The sequence below is a fragment of the Malaclemys terrapin genome, chromosome 1, assembly GCF_027887155.1.
Source record: "Malaclemys terrapin pileata isolate rMalTer1 chromosome 1, rMalTer1.hap1, whole genome shotgun sequence".
NCBI classification, from domain to species: Eukaryota; Metazoa; Chordata; order Testudines; family Emydidae; genus Malaclemys; species Malaclemys terrapin.
The window spans coordinates 190,468,377-190,482,990 of NC_071505.1; the positions used below are offsets into that span (position 1 = coordinate 190,468,377).

Sequence of the window (14,614 nt, forward strand, 5' to 3'; positions counted from 1 at the left end):
GCACTCTGGCCAGAAGCCATGGTACCTGGAGCCAGCTCCGAATATGGCCATCTCTATCAGAAGATATTTAAGTCTGGCTGCTCTGTCCTTCTTGGAGTGAGTTTAAACCCATTGCAAATGTGACACTTGTCACTTACATGGGATTTTCCCCAAGAATTTCAAGCAGGTGTGGTGTGAGCTGCTTACCAGCATTGGTCTACTACATGACCAACAGGTCTTAAACCCTGGAGAGTGAGCTTTGCTACTGGTCCTAGTACTGAAATTCAAATTCAGTGAGAATAAGGACATAATTTAAACTGAAACGTATCGTTAACTGTCTATAGTATAACTAGCTAACCAACTACTAAATCTAAGAAAAACAGGCTCTTTACAAAGATATGAGGGAAGAACTTGCAGTAGTAAGACTGAAATCACTCCAACTCCAACGGTCACTGATGGTAAGAAGGAATTGTGTGGGGGTCATGGTTGGCTCCACATTTTAGATGTAAACAAAGTGGCACGTGGCAGCAGAGCGCTCTCAAGCCACCCCGACAGGTATCGCTGAAGGGAAAAAAATCTCAAACTGTGGATTAGGTGCGCACTCACCTACCGTGGAATGGACATGTGCAATCACTTGAAGAATATATGCCACAGGAGAAGGTAATTATAGAGGGGCAAGACAGCTGACTTGTTATATAGTAAATGTGTTGCACTTAAATATGCATTTCATCTTCCAGTCATATCTTTGAGGTTCTGTCTTTGTTCAATTTGATTGTGTCTTTTGGATAGTTAATCACTGGAATATAGAACGTGTCTGTATGTTTAGATCAGTCTTAATTGCGTATATTCCTTGTAACTAAATTAATTAGTACAGTGGTGGCTCCTCTCCTCCATTCTACTCCCCACTCCTCCAACTAGCTGCTCTGCTGCAGGTTTGGACGTCCTTGCTGTGGCCTAGATCTAGCCTGGCCCACCCAGACCCTGTACCAACTTTGGTACCTCTTGCTGGTTTCTTGCTGGGAACAACGATGGCTGCTATACACTCAACATCTCCCTCCACACTTCCCCAGTCTCCTGTTTCCCATTTGTCACCTCAATTCCTTTGCCTCCTGCCCAACCCTTGCCTCCCTATTTCCCTTGTCTCTTATCTAGCAGAGTGTCTTTCTGCCACACCACACACTCCTGGCATACTTTGCTCAGTCTGCCTACTGCTCCCCATGTTCTGCCTGCACCCTCTTCAAAAACTCAAAATTGGTTTGGTAATTTTAAGAGAAGTATTGTACACAGTGATGCTGATCAGTTTGTATAAACTTGCCTGTGGCTCAATAAAGTGCCATGAATGGCAAAGGAAGCAAAGTACGTTTCAAACAATTCTTCTTTCTGTAATGTATCTGAAAACAACATAACTGCTTGAGAACTGGACGTTAAAATAACCAGGGCAATCACCATGTTTCAAAACCAGCCACTTTATGCTGAATGGATAAAACAATTACAGGCAAGAGAGGCACCAGTTTTCCCACAGCAGAATTTCTACTTACAAAAATAGTTTCCCCCCCCCCAATCATTCTTCAGCACAAAATAGCCTATATTCTTTCAACCAGAATATTTTACATTGTAACATTTTTAAAATAGCCCTCACCTTCTCAATATCAAAATGACAATTCAATATTACAATTCCATTTCGCAACAAAACATTTTATTCCTTTTATTCCTTTTCAGGTCTTGTCCTGAAACTATACATACAGTAGGTGCAAATTGACTTGGGTTCTCAGTGTTTTTTTTTTTTTTTTTTTATAAAAGGTACTTGGCTGAAGAATATTTTCATAAAGCATTTAGTTTAAAGGCAGTCATTCACTGGCTGTTCATTTTTGCAATATCATACAGGGATTAGGAACAACTTTTTTCAAATGCATCCTTGCATGAGAAATAAATTACATGTACATAATGGAGAAGATCTAATACCTTGAAGGATATGTAAAATCTTAGACCACATAAATAGATAGGCACACAAAGCCATTGTCCATAATGGACTTGTTATACACTATTTGTCACCTAACTGCCAAATAATTCCTGATACAATTTATTCATTTTGTTTTTCAGGAATATTATGACATCATAGCTTAGTATGGGCTCAATCCTACACGGTATTGAACACTCTGGCCTGTACAGCTAAACACAAACACATTGAAGTCAGTGGGGAAATATTAAAGTTAAGCAAGTGCTTTGCTGGATCAGGCCAAAGTGCTTCGCACCCTGCGGGATCAAGCCCTACATAAGAATAACATAAGCTGTTTCATCAAATGTGCCTAACAAATCGAGAAAAAGTTCAGTCTCAGGGCTAGATTGCTGCACTTTTACTCATGCTGAGTAGTACTTTTCTCTGTGAATAGCCCCATTGGTGTCAATACCTTAAATAAAATAAATAAATTGCTTAAATACCATATCACAGGCCCAAGCCAACACCAACTGAAAAACTTCCATTGACTTCAACGTTGGATACTGATGCAAAATTCACAATGGTATCTAGAGATTAAATGCTGCATTTTTTTGAAGTTGCTTCCATTGTTCACTCCCGTTATGAAATGCTTTTGGCTGAACCAGAGCCTAACTTTTTAATATATTTACATTCCATATCGCTTCTAATCTTGCAACATTTAAGTCATTATTTAAAAAGGCATGAATTAATATCAGACATTTCTAATAATCTAAAAATTGTTCATGTAGGTTAGGATATCTTAATTTGCAAAATAAGTGTATTTTTTCCTCATGATCAATTTTCTATACATTCATTTACAAGTGAATTAACCATGCTAGAAAGATCATTTTAGACAGCTGAAATGTTCTAAAAGGCAGATTAAAAATCCAACATCCAGACTCATGTTTTTGTAAACAGTTGTGATAATTCCAGAATTGGAATATCTAACCTATAATATTTTTGCATAAAAAGTCTCTATGTGGCATATAGATTTTCATGACTTTTGTATATACAGTATATATGCACAATACAATGTGTCAGAGGCAACATAACTATTAGAAACCATACTGAAGTTCATGCTCAGGGCTAGATTGCTGACATTACTGCACCACAAACAACATAAAACTAGCTTTAAGTTTTTCTCTTTTAACATATAATTTCCCCTTTTTTTAATATGTAGCTTAGTTTTTGGGTTATATGTGCTCTGAAATAGTCTTCAAATCTGGGGTTTAGAATAACAGTAGTCTGAAATTTTGCAATACAAAGACTTTTTTAAAAGTAGAAGCATTAGTTACTACTATATATCAGCATATAATGCATGCAAATCTTTGTATACCTTTCTTTTCACATGTACCATGTAACCTTCATGTACCCACTAACCCCCATAAGAAGAACCTCACACTACAGATGAATTTCACCCAAGTGTTGAGGACCTACACAAGATGTTCTGTCCTGCACCACTTGAGCGCCGTATGCAAGAGACTCTGCAGAAATAGCACAGTTGTGCAAAAACCCTAGTCTATGAGTGGATGTAGCCAAGGAACTATGTTGCAGCCCTCTGGCTCATCCACAGATTGAAGATGTGAATTCTGTTCCCTGACCTAACTCCCACTGAGTTTCCTGCACCTTGGTTCTACTTATGAGTGGAAGTCCATTACTTTAGGCTCTCATCCTGTTCAATGGGACTACTCAGGGGAGAATGGTTTCACATGTATAGTGTGACCAGACGGCAAATGTGAAAAATCGGGACGGGGGTGGGGGGTAATAGGAGCCTATATAAGAAAAAGACCCAAAAATCGGGACTGTCCCTATAAAATCGGGACATCTGGTCACCCTATTCACATGTGAAGTCACAGAGCTCCCAGGGTTGGGGCCTAAGATGGCAATTACAATTTCTACATTATAAGTTTAGAATTTTCATCGCTAAAAAGAGAACATCATTACACAGTGGTCACTAAAAATCCCATTAAACAGTTTATATTTTAATCAGCCATATTCAAAAGGGACAGAGGATCTGTGATGGCCACATCTCTCTCTTCTACAGTGGTCTTGCTATTGTGAGTTGAAAGGTGATCAGCAGCTTGCAGGACTGGGCCTTTATTTTGGCTAACTGGTAAGCAGTTTGATATTGCTGGATATTTAGCTCCACCTACTGGGCACCTACATATAATATTACTTTCTAACTATAGGCAATGGGACTAAACTATTTTATTTATATTTAAGACCTGATCCTGCAAGTTTTCTACACAGGCAGATGTAGAGGTCTGATCAGAGCAACATGCAAAATCAGGGTGTACTTTAAAAACATTTTTGGCCCCAAAAGCATGTTTTGAGACTGTTTTCATTGTAAATGAACTAGGAAAAAGTTAGAAAGCATTCAATAATAAAAGCCATTAGATTTTGTAGATCCTTAAAATGAAGCATAAAGAAAATATTTTCAGTGTGTCTTTAGATTGCTTTGGGTTGGTTGCAGAACCATTTAAATTTTGCTTTCAACAATGGGTTGGGAGCTTTTGTTTGACATATCAGAGAGAGAGCTTGAGCTGGACAGCCAGTAAGAACTGTTTGTAAAACCTCTAGTTTTTCCTCATTTTATTTTGGCCCACATGAACTAGATTATTACAGTGATGGTATCTATCTTTTTTACAGAAAAGTTGGCTTGAAATCTATGTTCCAAGTTTGGATACCTCTAACTTTTCAAAGATTTGGACAATTCAAAAATCTAACCTGATAGGAAATGAAAATCTGAAATAATTCTGTAAATTGCAGTTTATACACTACTGCACAAAACAGAGCATAAAAAGCCCAAGCTATACTTATTTTCATGGGAACAGTTGTTTTTTTAAAAAAATCTTTTTCAATCAAAAATAGGGTGACCAGACAGCAAATGTGAAAAATCGGGAGCAGGGGTGGAGGGTAATAGGAACCTTTATAAGAAAAAGTCCCAAAAATCAGGACTGTCCCTATAAAATTGGGACATCTGGTCACCCTAATCAAAAAGCATGGATAAAAAGACATCTAGAAATGGTGAGAATTTCTATCAAGCTGGATCCCTGATTTTCATTAGATTCTCCAACACCAAATCTTAATTCAGTGAAAGCTCAAGGTTTCATCTGGCTCTTCTTGTGAATGAAGAGGTCACAACCACCAGAAAAAACTGGAAAGGCAAGATCTCCAAAAATAGCTATTCTGCTCGGGTTTTTTTAATTAAAAATCAACAACATTAAGGAGATCTGAGAGTCTTGTGAGGAAAACGATTAAATGCAACAGACGGATAGTTAAATAGATTTTAATTTTTGCCTGATAGTTTTCAACTTCAGTCAGGGCTTGAAAGATGAACCCAAGAGTTTTAAGAGAACTAGCAGAGGAAATCTTGGAACTTCTCAAAATAATTTTAAGAAAAATATCACTAGAGTCAGAAGAGGTGATTTGATGATGATGATGGGAAACCCCCCTCCGCCCCCCAAGCTTTAGTGATGGCCATTAAAAGGCAACTATTTGTCCATCAAAACAAGGGCACAGAGTGAAGAGGTTCAAAAGTGCAGAGTACATAGCATACATAGAACTAAACGGAGGTTCTAGCACAGGTATATACCTGAGTGTAGTAGCTATATTTTCTACAGCCAATAATAAAAAAAAACAACATTAAATTGAGTGACTCCAAACCAGGTACTCCTTGGGCTCTCCCTGAATCACTCCTAGAGTAGAGGTCCTTCCTTCGCAGCATTGTCAAGATCTTGAACCAAGAATGGAAAAAACTCCAGGCACTTGGCTAAAAGGGTGGAAGTTTGATTTCCATTGGTCAGAGAGAAGTGAAAGAAGGCATCTCAGATACTATGGTGAGACAGATCTATACTTAGACTGGAAAATGTTCCAGAATATATATTCAGAAGTTCCACAATGTTTCAGTGAACATCATTCACTGACTGCACCTTAAACTGAAGCTTGTCTAATGCTATTAAACAGAGCCCCACAATAGGAGACCTGGAAATAATGAAGAGTCTGAATAGAGCTTTAATTACCAGTGGAGGGGTGCTGAATACCACAACCAGGATGCCTCGTCTAAAGCACTCCTATTTAGAGATTCCCTGCCTACTGTGGTATTTCCAAGAACTCAAACTTAAAAATGAAAAGGGAACAGAGTAGGGGACTACCAAGGAATTACAAATAAAATTAACGCCTGTGCTTTGGGCTCCCTGTACATTCATTTACCTTAAGAAAGGCTTTTTCTTGGGCTGAAAGTTCAGCTTCTAGGCCTGTAGTCTAAAGGAAATGTCTTGTTGTCAATTGTCTGATGGGAAGCAGGAATGACAGGGTGAACGTGTCCAGGGATGTATCACAGGACCAAAAATAAATAAAAATCAGCAACTAGGAAGATGTCCTGGTTTTCCCAAACTATTTAGCATCTTTGGGAGCTCTTGGGAGCCAGAAGGCCTAAAGAAGGAAAAGGGAGAGGGGAATGGAACAATGGGAGATAGCAGGGAAAGGGAGAGCCCTGTCTCAGGAAGAAAGCCCATGGTACATCACCCAGTAACTGTAGACCAAGTGCTATGGTAACTCACAGCCCTCCCTCACGTGCTGCAGCAGCTTCTCTCTTCTTCCTAGTAGCAGGGATTCAATAAGAGGGAAGAGCTCAGGTTGCACAACTTAGGATACCTGCTGCTGAACAGGTGAATGAGGCAAACATGAGAGGAAGCACTAGGATGGGTAAGATATTATGGGTTTACTCCCCAAGTTGACCTTTAAAGACCCAACTGAGGAACTGCACATGGACTGGGATAAAATTGGAATGATAGCTTCTGCTGCAGCTATGTGGCCCATATTAACCAACATACCTGCTGTCGCCAGCCCCTGCTTGCAGAGAGGTGAAAAGCAACTGCCTTGGTGGCAGAAAGGGTAAGTGAGCCCTGTCACCATGGGAAACATCCCAGCCATGCAGGTTGAACACAGCCTCTATTTCACAACCACCAAGTTTTGAAAGCAGCAGACCTACTTGTAAGTCCAAAATGGACAAAGGTAGAAAACCAATTGGGTAGAGTAGGACAGACTCCTCCTGAGAAGGGCAGGATTGAAAATGTTTGATCTACCCAAGTTACATGAGAAGTTAGAGCAGCTCAGACTTAGGGAGACTTTGACAGGAAATTCTGCCAATGAACATAACATCTGTTCCAAGCAGAATATTCATGTGTATTATTACAGGGGGGGGAACTGGAAGAGATGTTTAAGACTATATATATATATAAAAAAAGAGGTTTATTAGAAAGAGCATGTGAAAAAATCTAGTGGCCTTCTACAACCTGACTGCTAATTTGTAAGGTACATATGTTTCCCCATTTCCATTGTAGCTGAGTGCCTCATTCTTTCATGTATTTATCCTCAAAATACCCCTATGGAGGCAAGGAACTACCATCAAGAGTCTATGACTTGACCAAGATCATGCAAAAGTGTCTGGCAGAGTAGGAAATTGAACTCAGATATGAAGTCCAGTGCTAGTGCCCTAACCTCTGAACCATCCTTCCATCTAAAAAATAAAGTTAAAGGGAAGTCTGGATGGATCATGTTAAATTTTCAACAAGACATCCAGTATAGAACCACTGAATAAGTTTGATACCACTATATCAGATTACAAATATAGCACATGTCTGAAAATTAGCCGTTATAAAGAGTGCTCATTGACAGTTAAACCTCCAGGTGTGACCCATACCATTTAATGTGTTAATATATGGTATAGGAAGGTGTATGATTCTCAAGTTCCGAAGTTGTAGACTGTCCAAAATTCAAGGGATAGTAAACAAGAAGAGTGTGGATTGTCTTCAACAAGATCACGTTTATTACTAACAAGTGTAAAGTTATGTAGCTAGTGAGAAGAAAATGATCAAAAGAATCAAAAGGCTGTACATCTGGAAAAGTCACCTGTTTGACAGAAATCGGTAGGAGATAGGTTGCAAATGGACAGATCGTGCATTGCTGGTGCAAAATGAAAAAAAGAAGGCGGCATTTGTGTGTGTTTGCAGGGAGAATTCAATGTAATACCAAAAGTAATAATAGCCCTGTTGCAACCAGACCTAGTAGACTGCATGAAGAGGGTGCTACCATTTTGGGAGAAAAAGAAAATACAAGGAACAGCCAACTATATGGCAGAAAGACTGAAGGATAAAACATAAGGAACAAATTAGGGAGCTATGTTTTTATAGGTTACAAAAGTAGACCGAAGGTCAACAGAAGGGCAAGCGATAAATAACTTTTCCTGTTACTTTGAAGTTAAAGAATATAATTATTCACGGGGTCAGAATTTGCTAGCACAAAAAAGCAATGGGATGAAGACAAGGACCGAAGAGTTTTGACTAGATATAAAAATGTTCTACTGCTCCTCCATGCTACCCTGTCTATATACAAACTCCAAAAAGGAAGTGCTAGGACATCAAAATATCATGGTTTCGAAGCCATGTCTTTTGTGGGAAAAGAGAGGAGCTTCAGGCCTTAAAAAGTGACTAGGGGAGTCTCCCCTAAGCTTCATGGAGCCTCAATCTGCTGGAAGTCCAAAGAGCTGTAGGGAAAGCATTCTATGGAGAATAGCTGCTTCCTGGATCCCCCCCACTCCAAGAGCCTGCTGAGGCTGAAAGAGTAGGTGGGCAAAGTGTCCACTGCTTTGTGACAAGCGAGGGTGTGCTGCTTCAGCTCCACACCCTTCCTGCCCATTCATGGCACTTGATGCCCCTTTCATTGCTTTGCTTCTCTCCCAACCAGTGGAGATGAGCACTGGGGACCATAACAGCCAGGCAGTTAGACCGACAGAGGTGGTAGGGCTCCATTATTTTAGATACTTAGATACCGATTAGAGGGGACAAGTTAATGAAGTAGGCCCCAATGCTGTAGCCATTGTTCAAGCAATGGGAGTTCTGTAAGTACAGAGATTGCAGGACTCTATTTTTAAGTAAAACATCCTGCAATATACAGGGGATTAGACTGGATGATGTGAAACCTCTTTCTGGCTCCGCTACCCACTAGCATGATATACAACATTCTGTAATTTATTTTCAGTGTTAATATGGGTCAGTGACTTGCATTTTTACAAACAATACATGAATTATACTAAATATAATTTATGTGATAATTTTAAAATGATTATCAACAATTTTGGAGCACTGGAGCTAATCCAAGATTGTAATAAAAATGGAAGATGAAACATAAGCCCCAAAAACCTAGTATTTTGAAATTCAGTTCTGCATGGATAAAGTAGCATTCTACCCATTACTTTATTATTCTGATTATTTTGGGACTCCTAGGTGCAACTGGAATACAAACAAATTATAGATAGAGAGCTTCAACTTTAACAGAACTTGCTTTGCTAAGACATTGCTTCTAGCACAATGCAGAATATAGTTTATCTATGCAGGCAAGTACTGTAGCTGGGATTTTTAAAGGACATGAGAAATTCATTGGTGGTTAGGCTTAAAAATAATTTTTGCCCTATGCATTTTTGGACTCATCTTGACTATGAGTAAGGGCCGTATTCTGTTAACACTTAAGGCACCGCACACAGCCCATCTGTACCAATTTCATTAGAATGAACACACATTGGTAACCATTCTTATATGCATGTGATTTCTTGAATGGCAGAGTATCATTTTCATTTTTCTGGAGTTTCATAACAGTGGGCGGGACTCTTATAAAACAGACAATAAGCAAAACAGAGTGGAATTAGCCAAACACAGCAGCTTCCATGTATTTTTTTTTTCTAAAAAGTGAACCGGCTTAAGGAGGTATGCGAGTTAAAGCAGACTGGTCCAATTAATTCTGTAGTTTGAGTTGTACTTTCTGATCAAGAGCCAAATTATTTCCTCAGATGTGTATAAGTGGCTTCCATTGAATCTAACTAGAGATGCTTGTCTGTATTAGAGGCAGAACATTGCTACACACAATAAATATAAATAATGCCAATTGTAAGATACTGATACATCACAGAGTTTCTATGCAGAAGGCAATGTAAAAGACTGACTAACACGGACATCAACAACTTCTTTCTCCACATCTTTATTTTACAATAAAAGAATTCTTGCCCTGGGTTAAGAGGTGGCCCTTTAATGCATTTTGCATGCCTCGTAACGTTTTGTAACGACTAGGCTTGCTGGCTAAGTACATGAAACTATTCAAATGTTGACACTATGAAAAATGTAATAAAATCAGAGTTTTTAAAGAGATTAAACAATGTTGTAAAAGACTATCAAACTGGATTCTCCCCCCTTCCTCCCCGGTAATTAATAAAATTAAATTTGGCTGGCAAGGATGTGAGCGTACCAAGTAAGCTGGGACAAAGTCCTTATCCTGACATAAGTATATTTTTGGATGCTTGAAGTTTAAGCATTTTTACACCAAAATCTTTAATTATTGCTTCATGCATAAACAACACCATGACATTTATAAGTAGACAATCCAAATATTTTAATTTAAATGTCCCATACTATACAATCTTATAAAATACCAGTTTGTCTTAACATAACAGCTGTTATTTTCATACAGAAACAGAGTGACCCATACACCACATTGGTGCTAAGAGAACAGACATTGGCCAGGATACACAACCTGGGGCCAGACAGCAAGATGGGCAGTTACCGTCCAGCAATCTGTGTTCACAAATACAGTTGGGAGTAGCAGACACTGCAGCCAGCCCAAATAATTCATAGTTCTGATTCTGAATGACTACCTTCAACCTCCATCATGCAGAATGGATCAATGTGTACCAATATTCAAAATCATGTCACTGTTTGTTTTACATTCTCTTTTCTATTGAAGATAAGTGATGCATCTTGGCAGTCCCATAGAGGCAACAGTAACAGCACCTAGTGTCCAGGGTCTATGCTGGTAGCAGAAGAGGAGGTGGAGGAGAATGCTACAGAAATTAGGCCAAAGATTTTGTGCTGAATGAAGGGCAAATATAAAACATCTGCATCAAATCTAGCAGCAGTGTCTTGGGCTACATGAGAAGCCTTAGAAAGCTATACTAGAGACATTTGTGTACTTCGATGTTTCTCTAGTTTGGTCATTGCACTTAAAATATAAAAAGAACAAAGAATGTCATGCATTGCAGTCTGATGTTTACACTTCAGTAACACAAAAGTAGCTCGTGTGCCCCTGTATTTATACACTATATGAAATCAGCAGTAAAACAGAGCCTGACCTAAAGCTATGCTGGGTGACATTCTACACCTGCAAACTTTGTGTCAAATAGCATAACATACACGGGGAGAGCGTATCTCTCTCTCTCTGTCACAGATAGGAACCAAAAGTCAGCATCAGTCTGTGTGCATGCATATGTACTGTAAGTCTAATCCATGAGAATAAGGCCCTACAACTTCAGACTATTACTGAGGTTTAACAGGTTTCTGTTCTCTTTGGTCACAGTAACATTGTGTGTCTTGGTCAGCACAATGGTAGGCTTTTAGTAGTGTGGAGTCTATACTGTATCATCAGTTGGAATGATTGTACAAATTCAGCAGTACATACAGTATTGTATTCTTTATAATATTTGTTCTATTTCTACTCCAAAGTGTATTATGTTGGGCCTCCAAGCCAACATTAACTACAAATGGCACATAATAATGCATATCATTTTAATGAAACAACAGCTACAATGCTCACCCCGAGCCTAGTCCTACTACTAATGAAGCTAATGGCAAAGTTCTCACTGACTTCAAAAAGAGGATCAAGGTTTTTAGAAATAAAGACATGACTGAACCCCCAAAATAACTCTCCTTCTAAAAGAGAAACATGTCCTCCCCCAACAGTATATTTTTGTCAATATATTAGTGTATTTTTAAAAAGTATTAAAATTTTCCAAAGTTAGAATCTCCATTTTAAAAGCAGATTCTTGGAAACACTTGAACTGGTATAGCATGTATTTGTTTGTTATGTAAACATGACAGAAAGCTTGTACATCATTCACCACTGTCCTTAAAACAGTACCCAAACCAAACACAATGAAAGCTTGTCTGTTCCCACAGCAAGCCATCACCTGAACTGGTAAAGCATGCATTATTACTTGGTACTAAGCATTTTTAAATGCCAGCTTGTTTTGGAAACAAAGCCAAAAGAGAATACATACTTATTGGACAGACACAGCTATTAGAAAAAAATACAAGTGTTCAGCTAGTATAACAATCCCATCACAAATTAATGGGGAAAAGGCACTCCATCCCTCTCAAATATACCACACATCTGTCATCTATTTCACATCATGTGTGTTGAATCACTGTTAAAATGTGTAACTGCACCAGCTAAAATGTACAAGTTAATGTAAAGAGTAATACAGCTCAGGTTATCTTCCATTGCCATACTTCTCACTGAAAACTGTACACTGCTGTGAAGATACAGTACTAGCTTTATTTATGTTTAAGAATTTTGTTTTTCAAAAGGAGAAAATCAAAATAATTGAACCAGTATTACTTAAAAACATATAACTTAAAAGTTTAAATAATTTAAAATCCACTTGAACAATTTTCCTATTGCACAATTTTTTCCATAACTTTGCTAGACAAAACCCCACATAAGCATTTAATAACAGATTAAAATTTTAAAAGCACAAATTATATTGCACCAAAATAAGGTGCTACATAAATTGTATGTCCACTGGAAACTGAGTACCAATAAAACATACATACAGTAAGAGACCCAGGATGCTGAGAGATAAGCATTGAAGACAACTTCCCAGATTTCAAAAAGCGTGAAGTGAGAAACTATATAGAAAACAATGCAAAGTTATTTTTGAACATCAGTAATACACATGCACAAAACAACCTAACATAAGAAAAATGTTTACAATTCCCATATCTTTAAACCCTCTCAGTATCACATGTACTTCACATATGTTTAGCCTATGAATTAGAGGCATATCATGTGAGATAGAACAAAGAAAGCTTTCCCCATCTGTTTTATAATGGAACAGCCTAGGATTCCTTAAAAAGGTATCTTCAGCATATCAATTCTTTCTCAAAATGCCTTTTTCTGATCACCCTAACTCTGATCTGGAAGTTGATTTTAGGTTCCATACATATTAACCAATGTGCAGCATTAAAAACAATGAGGAAACTTCCGGTGTTTTTCTGAGTAACATTACATTGGAATTTCTCCTACTACTGCTGCAGCCACTGCCACCAAAATTGTGACCTGACACTTTCATAGTAAGCATTTTTCTTGTATACGTCTACTTGAAACCCTTGAAAGTTAGAATTACTTCAACTTAAATGAGTAGGAGTATACTCCGGCCTTCTTGTCTGAATAATTTTTGGTTTGGGTTTCTTCGTGCCTTCCTCTTCCTCCTCCACTTCATTTTCCTGGTCACTCTCACATACGTGGACAACAACACTGGGAGTAGTGTCAGTTGCAGCATGGAGTTCATATTTTTCCCCTGAAAGTTAGAACATTAGCAAAACTGGTCAAAAAGGCTCCATTCTACACAGTAATTTTAGACTATATGTTCTGTGCTTAAAGAAAAACAAATAAGAGCTTGCAAATAGTATACTACTGACAAGGCAGTCTGAAGCTAAAGTCCAGCAGGTCAACTTTGGCAGCAACACTTTCACAGATTGTAGCAAAACCAACACCAAACGTTTTAGTCTCCATTTTCAAAGACTGATGCTCAGCTACTTTGCACATACAACTGCACATATGACTACATGTGTTCATATGAATGCAGGGCCGGCTCCAGGCACCAGCCGACCAAGCACGTGCTAGGGGCGGCACCTTGGGGCAGGGCGGCGCTCGATTTATTTATTTGGATTCGGCGGCGCTCGGAGGCGGGGGCAGGGGCTTCAGGCGGTGCGGTGCTCGGAAGGGCAGGGGCTGGCATTGTGCGGCGCTTGGAGGGGCGGGGGCTTCGGGTTGCGTGGTGCTGGGATTTTGGCGGTGCTCGTGGCCGGGAGGGGGGTGTGTGTGTGTGTGTGTGTGTGTGTGTGTGTGTGTGTGTGTGTGTACAGCGGGGCGGCGCTCTTCTTTTTTGCCTGGGGCGGCAAAAAAGTTAGAGCCAGGCCAGTATGAATGTATGGGTATTCACAGTCAGTCATGTGTCGTAGCTAGCTACTTGTGTGCATAAATGATATCCATTTGCGCATGCAGTTGTGGTTTCTCAGCATGCAAATTTTATACACTCATCTTTGATAAGCAAGCCTTTTTTAGTGTATCATCTAATCAGAACCAGAGGTTTAGAAGGGACTACAAGGGTCATCTACCTCTAACCCCCTGCCAATATGCAGGATTTGTTGTGTCTAAACTATCCAAGACAGATGGCTATCCAGCCTCCTTTAGAAAACCTCCAGTGAAGGAATTTTCATTAAGAAGTTTGTTCCACTGTCCTACTGTTCTTACAGTCAGGAAGTACTTCCTGAGGTTTAATAAAAATCTTCTATGCTGCAGTTTGAACCCATTGCCTCTTGTCCTACCCTCTGTGGCAAAAGAGACATCTTTTCTCCTTCTTTTTTATGGCAGCCTTTCAAGTATTTGAAGACTGCAGTCATGTTCTCACATCATCTACACTTTTCCAAACTAAACATACCCAGTTCCTTCAGCCCTTGCTCATATGGCTTGCATTCCAGCCCTTTGATTATCTTTGTCGCTTGCCTCTGGATCCTTTCCAGTTTCTCTATATCCTTTCTATACAGCAGTGAC

At 39.1% G+C, this 14,614-nt stretch overlaps 1 protein-coding gene across 3 annotated transcripts in view; it reads right to left on the bottom strand.

Annotated features, from left to right (window-relative positions):
• Positions 1-1,425: 1,425 nt before the first annotated feature.
• RCAN1 (regulator of calcineurin 1) overlaps positions 1,426-14,614 on the bottom strand; it is a 77,017-nt gene continuing 63,828 nt past the window's right edge. For all 3 annotated transcript variants that reach the window (XM_054048707.1, XM_054048717.1, XM_054048726.1), the window contains one exon: positions 1,426-13,358. In XM_054048707.1, the coding sequence (XP_053904682.1) occupies positions 13,186-13,358 (173 nt within the window). In that variant the 3' untranslated portion in view covers positions 1,426-13,185. The remainder of the gene's footprint in view (positions 13,359-14,614) is intronic.